Here is a 21855-nt window from a genome sequence, read left to right as displayed (position 1 = left end):
GAATATGAAGTCACAGATGGATCTATTCATCATAGAAAACTTTTCCCTCTGTGGTAGACGGGTAGAATTACCGTCTAGGTAGAATTAGCAGATGTTACAGAAGTTGATTGTGGTGTATAGTGATGGCTTAGTTTCACATACATAGTCTAGGATAGGTTCTAAGGTTGTTATACTTAAGGACAGACAGATGGAGGAACCAACAAGGTTTGAAACAGAATTTTGCAGATTCTGAATGTGTAACCCAAGGGCGGATGACAGGAATCGCTTGCATGCATCATGTTTACTTAACAATCAGCCTGACCTGTGTGCATTGTGGGGTTGTGATTTGGAGCAGGGACAAAGGCTCTGTAGTGCTATGCCTATTTATTTCTGTGACACCCGCCAGGGATCCTTGTATATAATAAGCAGTGTTCTGAAAGCTTCTTAAGTTAAATGGGATTTTTTCCTGAGAAAGGACTTTCATCTATCTTATTTAACGTTCAGTTTTTTAGTGGGCTTTGCCTTTAGCACTTCGAGCTTTCATTGCCTCTCACAATGAATACTTTGCAGACTTATACTTTGCAGAGTGTTTTATCTTTACTAGTGGTAGCAGTAGTAGCAATGTAATCATCATCATCTTGGAATACGAGGCAAGGTTTTAATGGGAAAGGTAATACCCTCTTTAATATAAAATTTTCTTTTATGGGAAAGGTACTATCTTTCATTATTGAATTATTATTTGGAAGAAACTAAGTTTCTGGTATGCAGGCTTTCAGACCACTTATATACATAAATAATTTTGGAGGAGTAAACTTAGGATAAAGGAAAATCTAACTGTGGAGTAAAATGAAAAAATTACCAGTCCTTTTTTTGGGAGCAAGAACTTCCAGTTTTGTTAGTGTGTCTCATACCAGACACAAAATTAACTCTTAATTTATGTACGTAAACATGTATATTGTAAAGTAATCACTTTCTTTTCTAGGTTATGCTCTGTGGTATGCAAGAAGTTGATTTAGCAGACTGGCAGAGGAACACTGTTTATCGTCATTATACAAGGAACAGCAAGCAGATCATATGGTTCTGGCAGGTATGTTGGTCAGTAAAATTTCCAAGTTCTTTAGATTTTCTTTTGTTTTGTAACACAAATGACATACGCAGTGGACGGATGCCATCTGAATGAAAGTTCTTGCTGCTTCCTATCTTTTTTCATTGCAGAGAAGGAAAGGAAGATTACTGGTTCTTAGGGAGCATACTTCAGGGTGGGAAATGGCAGACAGATACCCAAATTAGATTTGGATGGCTGTGTCATCAATACTGTTTCTATATCTTGTCCATCTTATTGATTATACAATGATAGCATTTTTTGTATTCGTAGCAGCGATGTACCTTCTAAATGTTCTTATATGTACTAATACCTGTACATCTGAAATGCCACATATTATTTATTATTATTGTCCTATTAACCGTGCCAGTCTAGCACAGACTGGTAAGTCACATTTTAATGAAGTTGGCTAAGAATTATTTTCAGACAAAAAAAACCCCAAAATGCTCTACAGGCTCCCAGTTTCTATGAATTTCCCTAAAGAGAAGTCATAGCTATGCAGTTCCTGTCTTGTGATAAATCATCATTTTAGAGATGCTGTTGACAAAGTTCCTATAAGAAAATGATGCAAATCAGTTATTTCCTAGCTTATTCATATTGTCAGAATAAAGTCAGATCTGGTGATGTGATCTCTTTTTAAGAAGCTTGGTACTGAAAGAGTCTTAACCAGAAGTTCAAGTAACTTGGATATTTCAACATTTATAGAATAAAAATACTTACTTTGTTATCCAGGTTTTCCTGAGTCAAAAATCTATTTCTGCCAGTGCCCCCTCTATTACTGAGATGTTTTCCGTCTCTTCTCTCTTTTCTTCTTCTTCCCTTTCTCAGTGAATTTCCTTACAAAGTGATGCGGCTGTTATGGATGGTATTTTCTCTCACTGGGACTGCCACGTGCAGGGAATACTTCAGTCTTGAAATACCCAGAGCCTGTGGTTAGGCTATTGCTGTGTTTAATCAAAATGGCAATAGTCTTCATATAAAGCATTGTCATGCTTTATATTCTAGTGTAGAATAAAATAGATAGAGATTCTTCTTATTTGCTGTTCCCAGCCTTCACATTGTAATGATGGACAGGACATATAATCTGAAATCACTGTCTTATCCCTCTACCCAATTTTGCTGAAATCAAGAAAGGTAAACTGTTCTCAAGATGGTGTCTTTTAAAATGGAATTATACTTTTTCAACAGTCTCGTGGGGTTTATGTTTTTCTCCAGCTATGTTTAAGATTTTTATTAAGTAATTTGAATTTCTGTGCCTAGTTTGTAAAAGAAACAGACAACGAGGTTCGCATGCGACTTCTGCAGTTTGTCACTGGCACTTGCAGATTACCACTGGGTGGATTTGCTGAACTTATGGGTAAGTAAAAGGTGACCAAAACTTTTTTACTGTAACTTCCATTGGCAAAGAACTATGTTGCAAGTGTACAGATAGCAGGAACTTCAGGTACATCACCTTGGATCTAGAAGGGCTTTTTATATCAGAAATCCCATGAATATATTTATAAATGCTCAGGAAATTATCTCGTTTCCATGAGAAGAATGTTCACATTCATGTAACATTGAGTAGCACCCGGTGAGCTGTCTGCTGTATCTGAGTTGTGTCATGTGTATATCATGTGTACTACTTAAAAGGAACAGATTGCACTTTTTAAAATCTTCTTTTCTAGGAAGTAATGGTCCTCAGAAATTCTGCATTGAAAAAGTTGGTAAAGAAACCTGGTTACCAAGAAGTCACACTTGGTGAGTTGTTACATGTAACTTTCTGTACCTTTAGTGCTTCTCTTTTCTGGTCTTGCATTTACCAAATTGAATGATGTCTAATTTGAATCAGTTCTCTATCTCCATCTTCACCTTCCTTGATTGGTCTGACATGCCAGTATTGAAAAGTTTTCTGGTTGCTCTATTCTTAAATTTTGCTACTGTACGCAGTTTTCAGTATCAGATCTATCAAAAGTTTGATATCATCCTTCTTGCATAGAACTGAGAGGTGTTTCCCTAATTCTTTATTTTAGACAATATTGAATAACTGCGCAAAAGTAATTTTGGTATTAGGTATATACAGTTATTAGACACAGTTATTATACAGTAACATTATAGAAGATAAATGTATAGTCATGAGAAAAAGTAGTATGAAAGAAATTACAGCAAATGTTCAAACCAAGGATGTTCAGTCAAGAATACATACTTTTTCCTGCCAGGCTTCAGGCTATTACTGGCTTTGCATTCCTGTGCCAAACTGGTGCAACCCTGTGCCAAACTGGTGCAACAGGTACACGCATCAGTTTCGTGTATATACTGTGTGCACAATGGACACACCTTCCTTAGGCAACATTGTGACAGTAATATTCATCACACTTTAAGCTACTTCAGGGCATCCCCCATGTTACCATTTTCTCCACTGGTGCTGTTTTTTCAAGTGATGATTGCGAGAGTTAAACATCCCTCTTTGTCTAAGGTAATTTTTGGGAAGACATGGAATGAAACAGAATGTTGGCAGAAGCGTTTTAAGTCAGAGTTTAGAAGGAAAAAGAAACCTTATATCCAGGAATGCATAGGAAGGAGAAAAATTCAGCTTTTCCACGCTCTTGCTGGAATGTGGAGATGCATCAAACTAGGATGATATTCATGGTGAACATTCCCTTCTCTGAGTATTATAGTTCCCTGTATCTTGGGCTGTCGTTAGTCTTCAAATGTTCTGGTTTTGATCTGTGTGCTAAGTCTTTTGTTTCTTAAAATATTCCCGTCAAACTTTGTTTTTACTGCTCATAGAAACGTCAAGGCGGTGAGATTGCACTGGTTGCTGTTTCTTCATTTGTAATTGTTAGATCAGAACATTTTTAACTGCTGCTATAGAAGTTGAGTTCTGTAGTGTTCTACATGGGATTTAGATAAACTTAACAAAATTTTGTTTTTTTCTGCTTAGTTTTAATCGTTTGGATTTACCACCATATAAAAGCTATGAACAACTAAAAGAGAAGCTGCTCTTTGCCATTGAAGAAACAGAGGGATTTGGTCAAGAGTAGAAGTGGCTTCTAGTCAAAAAGGAGATCTTGCATAATAAAAGGCCCAGCCAACTAAAATTGCACACTTAATTGTATATAAGCTTTTTGTTCTGTACAGTGATCTTTCTGGAACTCTAAAAGTATAATTGTTCTCTGTTCTTCCACAAAGATATGCAAAACAGTTCAGCCTTTTCTACTTTTATTTATTGCCCTTCCAAAAGACCAGAAAAAACCCTCATAAATTTTGAAAGCAAACGAGAGACTTATTTAAAATATATATAAAAAATATAAATATATATACTAATAGGCTCTAGTTTTATAGAGCTTTAAGTGTATGAAAAGTTGCAGCCATTTAAAAGGGCCTGGATTTGCTTTATCTTGGCTTTATTATTCAGAAAAATGTTTAAACTGCTCTGCGTTCTCTCTTAAGAAACATCTCCAAGTTTGTTTTATTGCATGGCTGTTCTAAAAGGTGTTAAAGGCTTAGGCCAAACGTATCCTAAATATGTAGAAAGATGCTGCTGGTATTTGAGACGACAGAATATGTTGTTCTGTCTGTTTAATTTTTTTAAATACGTGAATAGCTGATATATCCCTCTCTCCTGATGTAGCCAAGGTCATGAATAAAGCCTTTACTACTTGCACAAGAGTCATGTACAATAAGATGAATGTGATTTAATGTTCAAAGGAATCGGTGCCACTGTTCTGACTTACTGTAGGAGCTGAACAGAATATTTTAATTCATTTGAGCAGCATTGAAATTTGTTTACATATTACCTTGGGTTATTACCACGAGGATGTTAGGTAATCTTCAAAGAAAAAATAATAAAAGAGAAAATATTACACATTCTCTCCTTGGTCTGGTGTCTTACAGGTTTCTTTTTTTGTTGTTGTTTCTTCTTTCCCTTTTCAATCCGTGATGTCCTTTTTACAACTTTGTAGAGTATATTAATGTAAACTGAGCTATAAGGGTATACAAAAGGTAATGTGAACTTTGCTGCTTTCTATGTTCATGTTCAGTTTCAGTTATTGGATCTAGTAAACCCGAATAAAATGAAAGTTACATAAGCTCTGCACAGATAAAAATATTCTTAAGTATTAAATACTCTCATTCCGCTTAAGTTCTTACAGAAATTCAGATGTATCTGAATTAAGTATGTCTAAAACCTGTCGTTCTTTTATGTAGGTCAAGTTTGTCCTAAGTGCACAATAATATAAAGCCATTTTTAAATCAGTTTTATTGGCATTGAGGGCATTTGCTGAACTGCAAAGATGTGTTTTCAAAAAAAATAATAATTTAACACCTTATCCATGTGAATTATATTAAATGCTACTTTTAGCAAACCGTGCTTCCTTACTATAGTCAAAACATGTTTAAAATTACCATTTGTATTATGCTTTAAATATTAACTGTAAATTCCATTACATTTAACTTATACAGAATTTTGTACACACATGAAAATGATGTCCTAACACTTCTGTAACATATCATATTGCACTGTTAAAAGTGTACATGCAGAAAAAATAGCTATATCTGTTCATGTATCTTTCCAATGCAACAACTGAATTCTGCCAAAATTTTATTTTTCTACATATTGGATTCTCTTCAGGCTTTGTACTCAATAGGCACAGCTTTCTGCGGAGCTGTTAACCTGATGTAACTTTGGTAACACAGCGGTGGTGCACCAGGCTCAACAGACTGCTGTCTTACAGGAACTTCCTGTAAGAGCTTTAAAAATTTCCACCACTTTTGAAGGTTTTTTCATACTACGCCAAGTATCTTCTGCAAAACCATTTTCATCAATACAGCATTAAATTAATTTCAAGTGCAAATCCACTTAAATTATGACTTATGCTGGTTAGAATGGAGGAAGCTTTAAAAAAAACCCACCCCGAAACTAAATGTCAAAGGCCGGGCAACAGAAGTGTGTGGCTTGCCTAAAAGACAATTAAGAGGGTTAAATGTCATAGAGTTGAACTTCATGAATTTGCACTAATGAATGACTTGGTCAACCACTACCAACTGCTGAATTCTGTGAATCTGTGAGTAAGTGGAAAAAAAAAATAATAAAAAAGACAGCACATCACAAGAATGTAGTTGCTTTATTGTTTTGATAATTTCAGCTGTCTCACAACTGCGATAGTTTTTCCTGCAGGTAAGGGTTAGTGAGCAAGGAAAAAACCAAACCCAGTGGCCTTTCTGCACATGTATATGGTCTACTAATTGGTTTCAAAGGACTGACTAAAACCATGGCTCTTATGAGAAAAAAAAAACACCACTACTTCGGTGTGTGTAGTTACAGTAAACTTGGACTTTTCTGGGAATTTGAGTAATACCACCCTGTAACTTTTTCTTTTCCTGTTTGCGTTCCCCATAATTCAGCTGTACTTGGGGGGGAGGGAAGACGGCAAAGAAAGGAAAGGCAGCAAAGGCTGGAGATCAGCTGGGGGAACCAGCGAGGTTAATGCTACTTGAAGGAACTGTGTAGTTCGTGGGCTCGGTTTCTTTCTGCAAGCAACTCAGCTGCTCTTCTCCAAATGCTCAACCATTTTTCCTTGGTACCTGGATAGCCTTTCACTTTGTGCAGACATGGTTTTCTGCAGCAGCAAAGGCACAGAAGTAGGGTGCCTCAGCCACAGAGCTACTAGAAGCGGTTTTGTGCATGGCAGATGTTTCTGTAGTGTATGAATGCAGAAAATTTGAAGACTGTTTCTGAAATGCTGCATATTATCCACCCCAGGACTTTGATATATTGAAGACTTCGTTTTAATGCTCTACTAATAGAAAAATAGGAATTACTTGATCATAGCGGAGAAAACAGTCTTTTAACTAGTTTTGTGACCTGAGGTTAGAATTAAAACTCTAGATTGTCTCTCAGTTCTGGATTTTTACTACGGACTTGGCACAGGCTTGGTTTGTTAGTCTAAGCAATTTATGCCTTTCTTCATCTTCCTGCTATAGACTGCAATATCCTTTTCTATTAAAGCAAACACTAGGTATTAACAGTCACTTTCTTCTAGATTGTTCGACTTTCTACTAGCAATACCATGCATATTTGATTGCCTACCATTTTTTCATTATTTGCTCCTATTTTTCTGTTGGGTAATCAGAATATATTGTTTGGGAAATTGTAAATATTTTCTGTACTAGGTATCTAACCTAGGTTAATTTATTTTTCTGGTGAAAGTTTCTGCTAAAATAGTAGCACGAACAAAAAAAAAGTTTCACTTTACCTCTGCAAACAGAAGTTTGTGCCTCTAAATTGTAGCTCCCTCCTAATGCATTAGGAGTATGCATTCCTCCTGTGATTGTCATCTAGGAGAAGGAGTGCATACGTCCCGCAAACATTGTGCAGCCACTAAATCCTCACAACTCACAGCTTCTCAATGTGCAAATAGGTTTTCACAGTTCACAGAAAGCTTCTCACTCCATGTGCTGGTATCACCCATAAAAGGATTTTTTTTACGTGTTTCGCACTTCACTTTTTTTCTTTTTTAAACCACAGCACTTTTTGCAAAGTCAAACACTAGCATTTAAGTGTATCAGAATTAAGATTGCTTGTGCAGCCTTAATGAGAAATCTATAGGAGCATCTAATAATGTGAACATATATTACTCTTGAAGGCTGTTGAACCCTACAGAAGGAGAACGCTCTAGAAAAAACTGCAGGTTTATAATTATGTCATGGCTTTGTACCTCCTTTCTGTAAAGTTATGCTAGTCATGTTTCTTACTGTTCCTCACACAACTTGTAGCTGAGCAGTGAGAAAAACTTAATTACAAACCTGCATAACCACTGCCCCAGCCTTTCCCCTCCAACATATACCCTGCTTGTCTGTGAAGCCCTTTATTCCCCTGTAAATCATGCAGGATCACGTAATGAAACAGATCTTCTAGTTGATAGTTTAATTGAAAGGAGATGGAGATTGCAGGTTTAGTCTTTCCTTTTATTAACAGCTTCCATACACCAAAGTAGTATGTGGGGTCTTTTTCCTATGCTGCTCAATTCCCATTATCTTGTTTCTTGTTATATAGAATTTAGCAACTCCAAAGCTTCTTTCTGTACCTGAAAGAAATAAATACACTCATAACAAAACAGCGGCAGGTAGATATAGACTCTTCTAGCAGAACTTACCATGCAAGCACCCAGACACCTCACCACAGTTCTGTAAATTTAGAACCCTCCTAAGACTAGTCAGTTTTCTTCCTGTAGTTCAAGATGCTCAATACTTGAAACACGAATGGGGGTAAAACCACTAAAGCAGCCAGTGCCTTCAGTGTAATTCACTTACTACATACGTGGTAGGTTTATCTGGGTTGAATACAGATAATTAGCTCTTGATTTGCTGTAGGCCAATAGCAGCATGTAGTAAGTTGTCCTATCTGTGATCGCAACCAATCAACCTTGGGTTTTCAAAACTGTGGGCAGTGGCTAAGTAAGTGTGAGAATACTGTTTGAGACTCCATTTGCCTAGGAATTCTGGGTAAAATCTAATAAAATTTGAATATGACATCTAACATCTCTATTAAAAACCAACCAACCCAACTCCTGGTCCTGACAGAGCGAGCAGTGCAGGTGATGTAAGCCAGATACCCCCTAGTGTCTGCAGTAAAACATACCCCGAAAACCTACTAATGCCTCCCTCTGCCAAAGGCAGAGACAAGATTGCCCATTTCTTTGCACAGGCCAGTTTCCTTCTTACTGGACTACCAAGTCTAGTTCCCAATGAATTTGCATTTTACACGTTGAGGCAGAGAACGGAGAGAATTCCACCTCTCCCCGTTCAGCAGCTTTGCACCCTTATAGAAGATAAGGAAATAGCTGTTTGTAGCAGGAGGCCAAGCACTGCTACACCAGGTAAGTGGTTTAACAACTTGGCTACTGCACAACAATTGCTACCAACTCCTTTTGTGGGGCTTTCTAAAGAAAGGCAGGCTTTTGTGATGGCTGGTTTCACATATGTCTCCAGCTACTAGTAACTGTCAGAAGAACTGACCAATTTCATACGTACCCGAGACCACTACTCCTTTAGGTTATTAAATTCCTATACATTTTAGAACGGAGTGGAGGAATGGAACCCTTACTTATATTTCTACTGAAAGATGTTACTGAAGGAGTTTGCTTTTGGAAGAAACAGTTCAAGCCTTATTGGAGGACCTAAAGAGAGAAACTTCAGGAGTGTTTTTTCTGAGGTTTGAAGTGCAAAATCCTACAGAACTGTTTCTTACAATTCGGACATTCAGAATGTCACAACACATTTGGGTGTTTTCTCTAACAGTTAAAGCATCTCATGCTGCAGCTTAATGCTAAATGCATTAGAGGTCAACCAACCATAAGAAAAATCAATTGGAAATCAGGCTTTGTTAGTCCTGCTGCTAACAGGATTGTTATGAATGATAACTGCAATTACTGTACTTTATACTGAACGCAGTATTAGGTCTGAACAAGTGTAATGGATTACCCTTCCTGGAAGTACTCTGTGTTTAGGTAGGAGGCAGATGCCATCCAAACCAGGATCCTCCTGAGCAGTTCCAAAGGGTAATGAAGTGTCTCATCTCACTGGAGACAAAATCTCATTGGAGATTTGCTGTCAAAGATACATTACTTCCATTTGTCTTAATTCAGATAGTGTGAAACTCTCCCTAGGGGCCTGGACAGAACTGCAATCTTAAGTTTTATCGATTTAGCAAGTTTTTGATACATCCATGCTTTATTCTGCCTCCTGTTCATGTGGTTTTTAGCTCTTGCAAAATATAACTTCTACCTTTCCTGTTTTAGGCACATGAGAAGGGAGTCTGTGTTCAGAGACAGTTACCAACATACTAGAATTTTTCAGTGTCTGGATGTAATCCTGGAATATAGGTGCTGAACTACAATTTACTCTTGAGTTAACCTTATAAAACATGCCACTGCCACGATGTCACACGTGTTGGTTACAGCATACAATTGTACTATTACAGTTTTTAACTTCCTACCTGTTTGTCCTCTTCTGTATGTGCAGGATACTCCTTTGCTTTGCTTAACCACAGAAGCGCCATCTTTTTATTGTTTAACTTCAAGTATGTCTTCCCCAAAAAGAGCAAATTTTTGCTGTAGAAATTTGGGTCGGCTGTATAGAGACAGGAGAAAAGCTTTAAATGAGAACAAGCAGCATACTATCAAAGCTATATAGCATCACTCCTTTAAATACTTATTTTGGAAAAGATGAATAGTATTTTGGCTTTGGATCAGAAGGAAGCCAATGCAAAACTTTTACTTGCTAGATTTTGGTCTCATACAGTTACGTTAGCTAGCAGCTTGTTAGCTAATATGCTAAATGAAATTAGATTCCTCACAAAGAGCTTAATGCCCACCAGCTTTGCTTTGCGGATTCTGTGCTTTTCTGGACCTAGCAGGTGCAACAGACAATGGAGCCAGCTTGGCAAGTACAGGCAAAGAAATAAAAGGCACATTTCCTAGCTTCAGACCACGCATATCGGCTTAGCTTTTGCTGCACAGGAAGAAAACTTGAACCTGATTGTACCCACATGCAACTTTTTTTAAGGAGAGATTTAAGAAGTTGCTTTTACAAAGCGTGCTTTGGCTATCAATGAATATTAAAGACTGGTCTTGCCTACTGTTCATACTTAGAGCACAGGCTTTCTCTGCTGCTGGATCTAAGGTCAGGATTCATAACACATGGAGGTGTTCTGGAGGAAAATTTTGAGATTAAGTCCACTATTCCAGTTCATAGCTACATTACTTGACACCCAGGGCAAGACACACAATAAACTTTTGCTTTAAACTTCACTGATATATATACCAATCTTTCATAAAACACTGTATTCCCTTTATCTTTCAGCCAGTCAGTTTTGCTTATGGCTTCACTCTTGAAGAAATAATAGGTCCATATTTTCATTTATGCGTGGACAGTTTTACTGCCAGTTAGACTGGCACTCTGATCCAAATAGCTTCTGAAATAATAAATTGTGCTTTCTGTTTTTCTACTTAGAATACAGAGGACTGTTGAACTTCAAGAAAATTTTTTAAAAAGTGACGTAAAATTCCCTTTTTTGCTTGCTTCTTCCCCCTGCATTCCAGTTGAATGCCCTGCAGAGGAGTACTTCATTATTAATGAAGGTACAAAGTCCACTGTAATACTTCTTCTGCAGAAAACCCTCATGTTAGTCTAAGTAATCATAGTAAGGGTGTAACATATTTTGAGAATCTCAACGAGCACAACGTTTATCAGCAGATCATACGCTATTAAGATAATACCAAAAGCTAGAGGTTTATTGCAAGTTGTCATTCATAAAAGATTATTCTGTCGCAAAAAAGCTAGAAGTATTACCTTCCTCTGCCATGTGGAAGTAATGAAGAGCCTGCAAAAGATAAGGTTGTCTTCTTTAAAATGGAGAATAAACAGAACACAGTAGTCAACTAAAGCCTTACACACACGCTTAACGTAGCTGAAGGAGGACTTTCTGTCCTTGACCTTATTTTTATCAATTCAGTATGCTACTGATGGTTCTCATTCAATGTATAATCAAATCTGACATCTTCCCAACAGAACTAGTACTTATCCAACTATTCCCCTGCTACTTCCTCTATAAGCACAGTACCTTGTATTTGTCCCTAGAAAATTGGATTGTGTTTTTCCAGTCTTCAACTTGTTAAGATAATTTTGAACTTTATTTCTACCATGCAGCATATCTCCGTTTCCCCCAGCCTGTTCTCACGTATAAATTTAACAGATGAAACGAATCTTATTATTCAGGCCATTAATGTTGAAAAATACTTCAGGGAGAACTGACTCCTGTAGAGCACCAGTTAGATCCTCTTACATGAGAATAAACCTTTATGAAATCCACACACATTTTTCAACTAATCTCCTGTCTTGTCTAGCACATCAGAAATTTCAGTCCATTCCTACGTCTTCCTGATGTTACTAGCTGGAGGGAAGGTATTGTCAGAGGACTTAAAGTGCGGATGTATCTACAAAACTGATTTTGTACTGAAACTAACTGCAGAGGTTTTGCCAGTATGGCTCAACTACAGCTTCTGAGACAAGTTTGCTTCTTCAGCCACTTTTAAGTGCTACAGAACTTGCTGCTGGGACCGGCATGGTTCTGCAGTATTCGAAATCCTGGCTGACACTTTGTATTCTTCCAAGAGTGATTTTCATCAAAACTTACAAGCTTGACATTCCATGAAAACCTTTTATTTCTTTTTCAGTCAGAGCTTAAAGTGCTTTCTCTGTAACAGCAAAGCAGCCTTCTACAATTACTTTCGAGTGACTCCTGCACCCCCCCTTAAAAGAAGAAAACATTGTGGGGCAGTCATTGGTTGATGTAAACAAAGATTTTAACAGCTGCAGCAAACTGTCCTATTACCAATTTAATTTTCAAGTTTCTATATATGTAGAACTGTTAAATAAGATGCATACTGTGTTAAGTCACCCTAGAAGATACACATCTGGACAGTGTGTTTTAGGGTATATGACAACAAGAACTTTCATAGCAAAAATGAACAAAAATACTTACAACTGAAAAAAACCAAAACATATGTAGCCAGGGGATGAGAAGGTATTTGTTAGTGGTAAGCAATAAAACAAGCTTACTGTTTTATAATATAAAAGGGAAAATTCTAATAGTCCTATCAAATAAGTACATGGTATAACACCACCATATAAATAATCAGCACCGGATCTAGTACAGACAATTATATGCAATAGATCAGAATAGTAAATACAAACTAAGTTACATATAGCTTGTTATTTTCTGCTGCACAAATGACATGAAATAACGTTCACGGTTCTGTGTGTGCCACAGCTGAAAAAAATTGAAGATTTTTATGGTTTTAGATATCCCTCACTCTCCCAATTTTATTAATGACAGTTGTAAACTCACAAACCCATGATTATTCCATAAGCAGAGGTCAGCTTTGTCAGGAAAATTAGTAAAAGTATATCAGCAGCTTTGTAGGGGGAATAATAATCTGTGAAACATTTGCATATTGTACCTCTTGAAATGTGGAGGTTGGTGGTGTGGCAAATAGTGTTGCAGCTATTTTTCTTTGGTACCATGGCATTTCAGCAAAGGAGTAACACCTGGAGCAAAAGGAAACATTTGTGTATACCCTTTACATTTTTCTCTTGTTTTCGAGTAACGTTCTCATATTGTGGACTTCGTAATTGTTGCTTCCAAGAGTCAGAACAACTCCAACCACACTGAAAATTCTATAAGCAAGTTCTTACAACTGTACAACAAAATAGCAAGGCGTTTGAAGTTGCTGCATAGCTCTGCTAAAGAAGTTTTGCTGTCTTTTATTGCTATTACATTAGACAAAACTGGAGACAGGTGCTAACCATGAGACAGCTTTTAAGCTTGAATGATTTTAATGATTTATGTTATTTGATATTGTTCTAGCATATTTGCAAAAAAGGGCACAACTGAGTAATGTCATTGCCTTGCCTCAACATTACCTTGTTTTTCTCAATTATTAATATAAAGCAGATCTGCAGTATGTTCCTGAAAGACTCTGATCTGTAAGAATGAAAATAAACCCAAGAATCAAACTACTGTGTTCTAGGCTAGGCCATTCTATGCTGTTTTCCTATCTACTGAATAACAAAGGTAATCAGTCACCTATCTTGGAGATGCTGAAAGGATTTAAATTTTTCAAGTATGTAGAACTGCCGGGTGTAAACATTAAATAACACTATTCACTTTATTACCCTCCCACAATGAGTACAAAACCAGTCTTCACTGTGTAAAATAGAGCACTCTATAGGACGTGAAAAATTAATAAATGCAAATATGAAAGTGTTCGGAGGAGAGAGGGAGGCAAGACATGGAATACAGTCTGAGTTGAAATTTTGCTATCAGATGTGCCTTATGAGAAATGCCAATAAAAGAGGTTCAGTCCAGGATAGACTAGAAAGAGAAACTAGAAAAATACTCAAGAATTGGCTAATACCAAATTCCAGTTTCAGATGGAGATGCTCTGGGATTCAATAATGGGTATATTTAAATATAAAATATGGGGATATTTTAGTGCTCAAAGCAATAGTAATCTCACATTTCTGATCATCTTTTCTAATTTTCCTTAGGAACAATGTCTTAAGTACTTTCCAGCACAGGCTTCGTATCTCAAAACTGACCTTGAGGCTCATTCAGTTGGTAGCATACACCTCTGTTTTAAAATGTGGACTGTAGCAATGGTTAGGTCATGTGGGAACAAGTGGTGGACGCTGAAAAACTGAAGTAAGTTTGTAAACTAGTAAAAAAACCTGTGGAGCAGTAGATTGTAGTTTAATACTCCAGAGTCCAGAAAAAAACATAGAGAAGGTGGCTGTGGTTTTTAGTATTTTCTTTATAAGCTACAAATACATTGTCTTTGTTTATTTTCAAACTCGCAGTCTTACAGTAGAGATTTCCTGTAAAACAATGCAGCAGCTTTGGTCTCTTTCAGACAAATAACCAGAAATGCTGTCTGGAGTCTCTCACTAACACATAAAAGATACTGCTGCTTTCAACTACACTGCTTCCACAGAATGCCCTGGTTACATGGGAAGTTGTATTTCTAGTCCCTTCGCCTGCTCTGTAACAGTAATTCTTAGTACCAATTTTACTGAGCAGCAAATTCAATTTCAGAGATTTTTGTCAATGCATATGCATTTATAAGCTGTCCTCACTTAAATATAACTTTTAAAATACAGTACCATGACAGATAATAATGGAAGTATTTTAGGAACACATCTCACTTTTGATAGTTTTTCACTATACGCAGGTTGTATTAAGTTGCAGCCATCACTGAAATTCAATGTAAATTCAGTGTTGAGTTTTGTCTCCATTCATACCAGTAGAACAAAATGAGTAGTACTCACAATCTCTAGTGTCTGCTATGGAAACACACATGTCTGCAAAATTAGTTTTTCATAGTTCCATACAGTAAAACAAATACATTGAATGAACAAATATTTTTCATCTTTTTGAAATGCATAAGAATTAACAGCCAGACTTTTTCAAGGCATGACATCCTGTACCTGTTCAATAGGTCTCCATGTTTGCATCAACTAATTGCAAGCCACTGAATTATTCCAAGCATTTCTGCAATTCATATAAGACACTTTATATTCTGGCTTTTATTTTTTTTGCCACATGCTAACTTTTGTTTGAAAATAGAACTTACCAAATGCCTATAAGATGAATTGTTGTAGCATCTTTTGGATTCAGTTCAACGGCTCTCTAGTGAGGGGGAAAAAAACCACAAGATGTAAAAAGTTGCTCTGCCACATTTGGATTAAAATACATTGAAAAAATTAGACTTGTTATCCTATTGTTAATTAAACAGGACTAACTGTGTGTAGAATTTCAAGCCAATATGGTGTTTATTCAGTGCACAACTAAATCTGCTCACCTCCAAAAAACCGAAGACACTGACAGATTTCTAAGCAGTTTTGTTTAGTAAGTCATTAGTTTCACATGAGACTTGGCGTGTTCAGATTTTTATATAATCTCTGGTGACAGAAAATCAGTAGTCCTTTGTTTTCTCCAGTATTTGTCCTTTACTGCTACACAATCCACAGTTAAAAGGACAGCCACACATCCATTTCTCAACAGCACAGTTACATTTTATCTAGTCCTAAGAGCTGTCAAAACCACTTCAGTTATTTCAAGCCACTCTTCTATAGGAACTTCATTTACTGCAGATAATTTGTTCTCCTTGTTGCTGGGGCATTTCAGCACTGTCGCAGTAACCCCAAAACCAAAGAGTCACCAGGATATTTGAAGAGAAGTACACTTGCAAGTTTTCGCCAAAAAATAGTTCACAACTGTCACACAATTTACCTACTGGATGCATTAATGCTGTCATATGCAAAAAACCGTGTACATTACCTGGAAGTGCTCTTTGATAACAAAGGCATTTCCAATTTTAGTCTTGATTCCTTCAAAATCTCCAACATCGCTGAGGCAAATTCCATACCACTGTAATTCAAAGAATGAAAATAAAAACATTTAATAAAATGCTATAGCTATTAATAGTAAATAAAAAAACCCAAACAAAACAAACAAAAAACCAACAAACAGAACCGCTTCCATCACCACTAATGACAACAAGCAAGAAGTATTCCTTATGAACAGCTCAGGCAGCATCAGAGCAACCTGCTGGTCTGCGCACATAAGGGAATTAATGTCCTCTTCTTATCAGGGATGCCAACACAAGTGACTATACTTTGTTACCTCTCTGCCTGAGAGAAGCAGCACAAAAAAAAAAAAAAGAAGAAAAAAAAAAAAAAGAGTAGAACAAAGCCAGAGCCTGAAGTATTTCCAGTGAAACTCTACAGAGCTACTGCTGCACACAAAACCAGCATGCTGAGTGTGGGGCAGCATGTATAACATTTTCAAGGCTGCATCAGAGAAGGATAAGCTGACTACATCGGCTGTTACCAGCCTAATCAGTCACCTTTTTCGACAGTCCTGCACACATTTAACCAGTTCCTGTTTCATGCATAGAGGAAATTTAGCTGCAAAAGTCTAAACTCTGATCTTCCAAAAAAGTTAGGGAGAATTACAAGTCACACTCATTCTCAACTAAAAAGTTAAATTAGCTGAAGTCTGCTGAAACAGGACAATGACATTTGTTCCAGTTCCTACTGACAGAAATCAAAGAACAAGATTTCAGTTATTTTGCTTGGCTCACCTTGTGTGCTGCAAAATTTGATTCATTTTTTTCCAGTGCCTTTTTTGCATACTCAAGGGCTTCATACGCCAGTTGTTTTTTCTCCTCTGCAGAAGTACTACTAAGCTGAGCTAGATCTCGCGATGCCCGTGCCAGCCGCCATAACAACTCTGCGTCATCACTAGTTATGAACAGAAACACTAACATTTTAAAGCAATAATGGAAAAAAAGCAAGCAAAGGTCTTAAACCAGTCTTTCAATATGTATCTCAAGTGGGTGATGAGACAACAGCATATCATCTGTCATTCTATGCTACATACAATCCCATGGTAACAAACAACAAAGAAAAGCCCTCCGACTGTCTGACGATACCTTCATTCTGCCATTCTGGTCTGTGAAGCAAACATATCTGTAGGAAAGGACTTTGTTTTCTTAAAAAAAGATGCAGATTTAAAAAACCCAACAGTACCACTCAAAACACCAGGTGGAAAACGAAGACTACTTTGGTGTTAGCTAGATGGTATTTTTTCCAGCATTCCACTGATTCGATATTAATGTTTACTAGGAATGTTAAAATATTATGCTTCTTTTCCCCCTACAATTGTATCTAAATAATAAAATTCTTTCTAGAACAGTGAAACAAACATAGATTAGCCCCACCACCACCACATAAAGCTGTACATTTATATATTTATTTATATCACTGTATCAAATGGTGTATCTTATATTAGAGCCAAAGATAAGGGATTTTAAGTTTTATTATTTTGTTAATGTATTTTTTTGAAACACTGCTTGCACTTTACAATACTTTTAGCTAACTACCATTTTAATTTTGGCTTACTATTTTAATAGAGACTTTAATATTAAATTTAATTTTAGAAAGTCTTTCAGAGATTCTGGCTATCTGACTATAAAACTTTCCCTCCTCCCGCAACAGGAATACTGGTCAAAACTACCAGAAACCAAAAATGTAAAAAGTGTACATGAGTTATTGCTAAACTCAGAGTATCAATAAAAGCCAGTTTTCTTATCTGAAGTAAAACTGAGTCACTGCTCACAGCACAGCAGTCCTGCTCCAATTGACACAGTAACAGAAACTCATTTTTCAGCCAAGTCACAAAAATGGCAAGTACTGCTACTGAAATCATGACTCCTCACAGAAAAGTTAGTATTGTTATACGCCTAGTAGCAAGTTTACACCTTGCTTATGACATGGTGTCCCTTACAGACTAGGACCTTCATTTAACTTCCCAGGCTTTATACTTGCACCCCTGGCAAGAATGAGAGAAAAAAAACCTAACTGAAAACTACTGAAAACAACTGAACAGTTGATTTCCTCCAGAAATGTTCCAGGAGTGAGATGCCTTATCTCCTCCAAAGGAATGGGCTCTTCAGTTTGCAATGCATTTTCTGCTTTTTCCTTAAACAGCTTGTCCCAGATGGCTTATCAATAACGTTTTGTGCAGTTAAGATATTAACTACTTAAGTAAGGAGCTTTTTTTGGTTCAGACTCAAATCCTAATGCGAGACAAACGAAAACAAAAAGAACAGCTGGTCAGCAATGAAAAAGAAATGAAACAGCGACTCTTAAAAATTTTCAATGCTTGAACTCTACGTACTTTGATCATTTACTAATGTGTAAACACATTAGAGTAACAAAACAAACAAGCAGAAAACCCTCCTTTGCAGGACTGAAAAACCTGAGTGTCAACCCTTATCTTCTACAGCTACCAGTCCTTTCTTCATACATTTTTCCATGAGGAGGAAAAAGACCAAGAGTTCTTCTTTCCTACTTACTTAAGGATGAAAGCAAGGTTCTCCAGCATACCACAATGAGAACATTAGTTGACAAACTGATGCAGAAGAGTACAGAAAAGAAGTCACAGTAATGTCTCAATGCAATCAAGTACCTATTTTTATGCTGAACCAGCAACCGATAGAGCTTTTCAGTTTCTCCACTCCCATACAGGTAGTCTGCTTGCTCTATAACTTCTTCCACTTAAGAAGGAATTAAAATTGTGGAAACAGAAGAACAAATTACATGCAATTAGGACATTATAGCATAAACAAAACATTTTAGAGCAAGATAACCTAGCCGAAACACAAACGATGTAGTTCCTTCTTAGGCCATCTTTCCAAACAACTTACACACACAGCAGGATTGGATAAACTACATTTACAATAAACAACCAGGAAGAGAAACAGTGCTGAATACACACCTCTCATGAAACTACAAAACAGCTTTCAGTAACAGAGCTTTGGATGCTTAATGGGTTTAACATGCAAAAGTATCTTTCTCAGTGCATCAGACTACTAGAAGAAATTTATTTTCTTCTTTGTGAAAATGGCAGGAAAAAAACCTGGTATGAAAAATATGACCGGGAGGGCATGTGCAGTAGAGATCTGAGAGTAACAAACCCCCTTCATTAGTGTATGTACAGAACGTAAATCCAATAGTAAAAATTAAAAAAAAAATAAAATAAATTTCATTCTCAATGTGGTTCCACAGTTTTGCCAGGATATGACTGGAGATGGAGTTGGTCCCTTTATCTTACTCAACAAGCCAAAATGAAACATTGCTTAAAGGTTTTCTGACTGAAGTCCTTAAGATTTACAGAAACACGACTCCAAAAAATATAGTTCACCTACTGAAACCTTTATGTGTTCAAGATACTGAAAGCAAAAATAATTTTGAAAACCAAAATTGGCTTTCTAGAGTATCAATCTAAGAACTAAGTACCCATGTTTCTTATGATACTTAAATTTCTTTTCCTAGAAAATACTTCAAAATAATACAGAGATGGGGAAATATGATTTCTGCAACTGGCTGAATATAGTAATACATAAATAAATATAATATGTATAGTACATAAAACAGCATTCCAGAAACAAAAATATCAAACACCATACAATACAGGATTCTAGCATAAGAACACAAGAGATTAGGAGGAAAAATACCCAAAGGTAAGCATGTAGTTAATGCTATTGAAGTATATAACGGTACAGGAGAAGAACAAACTCTAAGTTTACTCTTCTGCCAACATTAAGACATGAAAAAAATTCCCTTTTAAGTCAAAGGCCTTGTCTAATTTCTTACAGAACTTTCAGCTATGCTTATCATCACTTTGGTATTACTCCTGGGTCCACGATCAAACTTCTAAGTCAAAACATAAGCTCTACCTCCCCTTTGTAAAAATTAATCATGTTTATAAGCTTCCTTTTTTCAAGTTATCTACTGAATATGGTAGTCATGTTTCACAGCATCACAGTTTTACTTATAGAAATAAAAAACACTGAAGGCTATTAAATACAAAAGCCTCATCTTCAGCTTAAAAATACCCTAGAATATAAATCGCTGAAGATCAGGAGAGCATTCTGGATAATTTTTAACTCTGCTATCTCTAAATGCCTTCTGTCAACCATTTCAAAGATAAGATAAGATAATGGTCTACGTGGACTTTGGATTTTAGTGTCCGAGATTAGCTTCACGATACATCTTCAGTATTATCTTTAGTGTTTTGCTTGTTGAGACTACCTGAACACTACTAACATATCTAATAACTAAATGCTCAGAACTCAAACTTCTGAACACACTTCCCACCAGGCGTTTTACGTAAATTATTAGACTTCTATTTCTGTAAGAGTGTCTTTCAGGTATTTCCTTTTTCCTCTTATTTTCACCATATCTACTACTTGTCTTGCATAGAAAGCCCACTAACGTTGCTTTTCTTGGCAATGTAAATGTCAGATTCAAATGAGAGCACTAAAACAGAGCACAGGCAACTAAGTAGTGTTATTTATGTTTCTCATGGGAAATTTCTTATTTTTGTACTGAGTAGCTATCAAATCTATTCACTGAAGCTCCTTCTATTACAGTTCTAAAACAGTTCCTTATCTGTCCAAAAGTCTATTGTCTGAATTTTTATTTCTATAAGCATAAACATCTAAGGTGTTCCTCTCTTTGAGACACAGAGAAACAAGTTATCTGAACTGACTACTATCCTACCTACACAGTAAGCAGACATTTCAGCTCACTCTCTATTCAGGCAGGCTTACTCTCAAAGGCCCTTAATCTACAACTTGATAGACAAGGTTAAGTGCTGCAATAATATCCCCTTTAAAGATAATATTACTCTTCTTCCAGTAGTAAGCCTATCTTTATTCAGATCTTAAAAAGGACATTTTATCACTATTCTTTTTTGGTAGGTAAAGCAAGGCTTTTCTTCCCTCCCCCTCCCCCTTTCAGTCTTACAAAAATACAAGCCATTCCTCAACTTTATTTCAAATGCAATCTCAGTGTTGCTTGACTAGATTAAATGGGAATCACACTGTGTTCATATAGAAAACCTGAACTAAGATTTCTATAAATTGATTAAGGTTCGGTCTGCATTCCTAACTGAACCATATCTTTCTCAATAAGAGTTATTTAAATGATGGGCAACAAATTAGGTATCATACACCTTCTGCACGTGTTATATCCTAGACTGGATGAGCTACTAGTTCTGCTTTCAGTGACACTTGAAAGAATCACTCATTAAACTGCTACAAGGCTACCATGAACCAATTCAAAAGCAGCCCATCATGGAAACACACTGCATGCAGTCTTAGTGGAGAAAATCAAAAGCATTACACCATTTTCCTATACAATTCCAGCACTAAAAAATTTAAGTTTCACATTAGAATAACTTATGTACTTCAAAATTTGAATATATTACCTTTGAAGCTCGCATGAACCTCAGCAAAGCCAGAAATCAGCTTCTGAGCTTCATAAACCAAAAAGGACCCCGCTGAAAGCACAACCCCCCTTTGAAGGCTTTTTCTAAGCACCTGCATGGGATCATAAGATTAATTAATGTTTAATTAGCATTAATAAACATTGTCATTCTGAATTAAAAAAGTTTTTCTTGTCTCTACTACAACTTTTATTTCAGATTTTTGAACAGAGAAAAGACTTTTAAAAGTGAAAAAAAACACCTTCAAAAGGAAAAAAAAACCAAACCACCACACCATCAGGAGGGTATTTTCTTCTGAAGATTTTTTTTTTTTTTTCTAACAGAGGATCAGAATGACGCTTCAAAATACGAACAGAGCACTAGACTGAACCCCCTC

General features: G+C 36.5%; 2 protein-coding genes across 2 annotated transcripts in view; one reads left to right on the top strand and one right to left on the bottom strand.

The window, feature by feature from the left end:
• The window catches only part of WWP1 (WW domain containing E3 ubiquitin protein ligase 1), a 37188-nt gene extending 32264 nt beyond the window's left edge, over positions 1-4924 (top strand). Inside the window, exons 20-23 of the mRNA XM_009891866.1 lie at positions 962-1066; positions 2342-2438; positions 2749-2821; positions 4005-4924. Coding sequence (XP_009890168.1) covers positions 962-1066; positions 2342-2438; positions 2749-2821; positions 4005-4104 — 375 coding nt within the window. The 3' untranslated portion in view covers positions 4105-4924. The remainder of the gene's footprint in view (positions 1-961; positions 1067-2341; positions 2439-2748; positions 2822-4004) is intronic.
• A 3041-nt stretch (positions 4925-7965) lies between these two features.
• RMDN1 (regulator of microtubule dynamics 1) lies at positions 7966-21579 on the bottom strand. The gene is made up of 9 exons (XM_009891944.1): positions 21462-21579; positions 18657-18744; positions 16768-16927; positions 15963-16052; positions 15256-15311; positions 13084-13171; positions 11414-11444; positions 10059-10192; positions 7966-8148 (listed from the first exon to the last, which is right to left on the bottom strand). The coding sequence occupies exons 1-9, from the start codon at positions 21577-21579 to the stop codon at positions 8110-8112; spliced, it is 804 nt and encodes a 267-aa protein (XP_009890246.1). The 3' UTR covers positions 7966-8109.
• Positions 21580-21855: the final 276 nt, after the last annotated feature.

Source organism: Charadrius vociferus, unplaced genomic scaffold, assembly GCF_000708025.1.
Source record: "Charadrius vociferus isolate BGI_N301 unplaced genomic scaffold, ASM70802v2 scaffold15, whole genome shotgun sequence".
Classification (NCBI taxonomy): domain Eukaryota; kingdom Metazoa; phylum Chordata; class Aves; order Charadriiformes; family Charadriidae; genus Charadrius; species Charadrius vociferus.
The sequence above is the reverse complement of the archived record's forward strand: the minus strand, read 5'-3'. Positions and strand labels throughout refer to the sequence as shown.

Excerpts from the sequence above, each read along its gene's own strand:
- RMDN1 (XM_009891944.1), bottom strand. The coding sequence starts at position 21,579 with ATGCAGGTGCTTAGAAAAAGCCTTCAAAGGGGGGTTGTGCTTTCAGCG. Across the intron at positions 16,928-18,656 it reads CTGGTTCAGCATAAAAATAG|TGATGACGCAGAGTTGTTAT; the intron begins GTACTTGATTGC and ends GTTCATAACTAG. Across the intron at positions 11,445-13,083 it reads CAACCTCCACATTTCAAGAG|GCTCTTCATTACTTCCACAT; the intron begins GTACAATATGCA and ends TATCTTTTGCAG.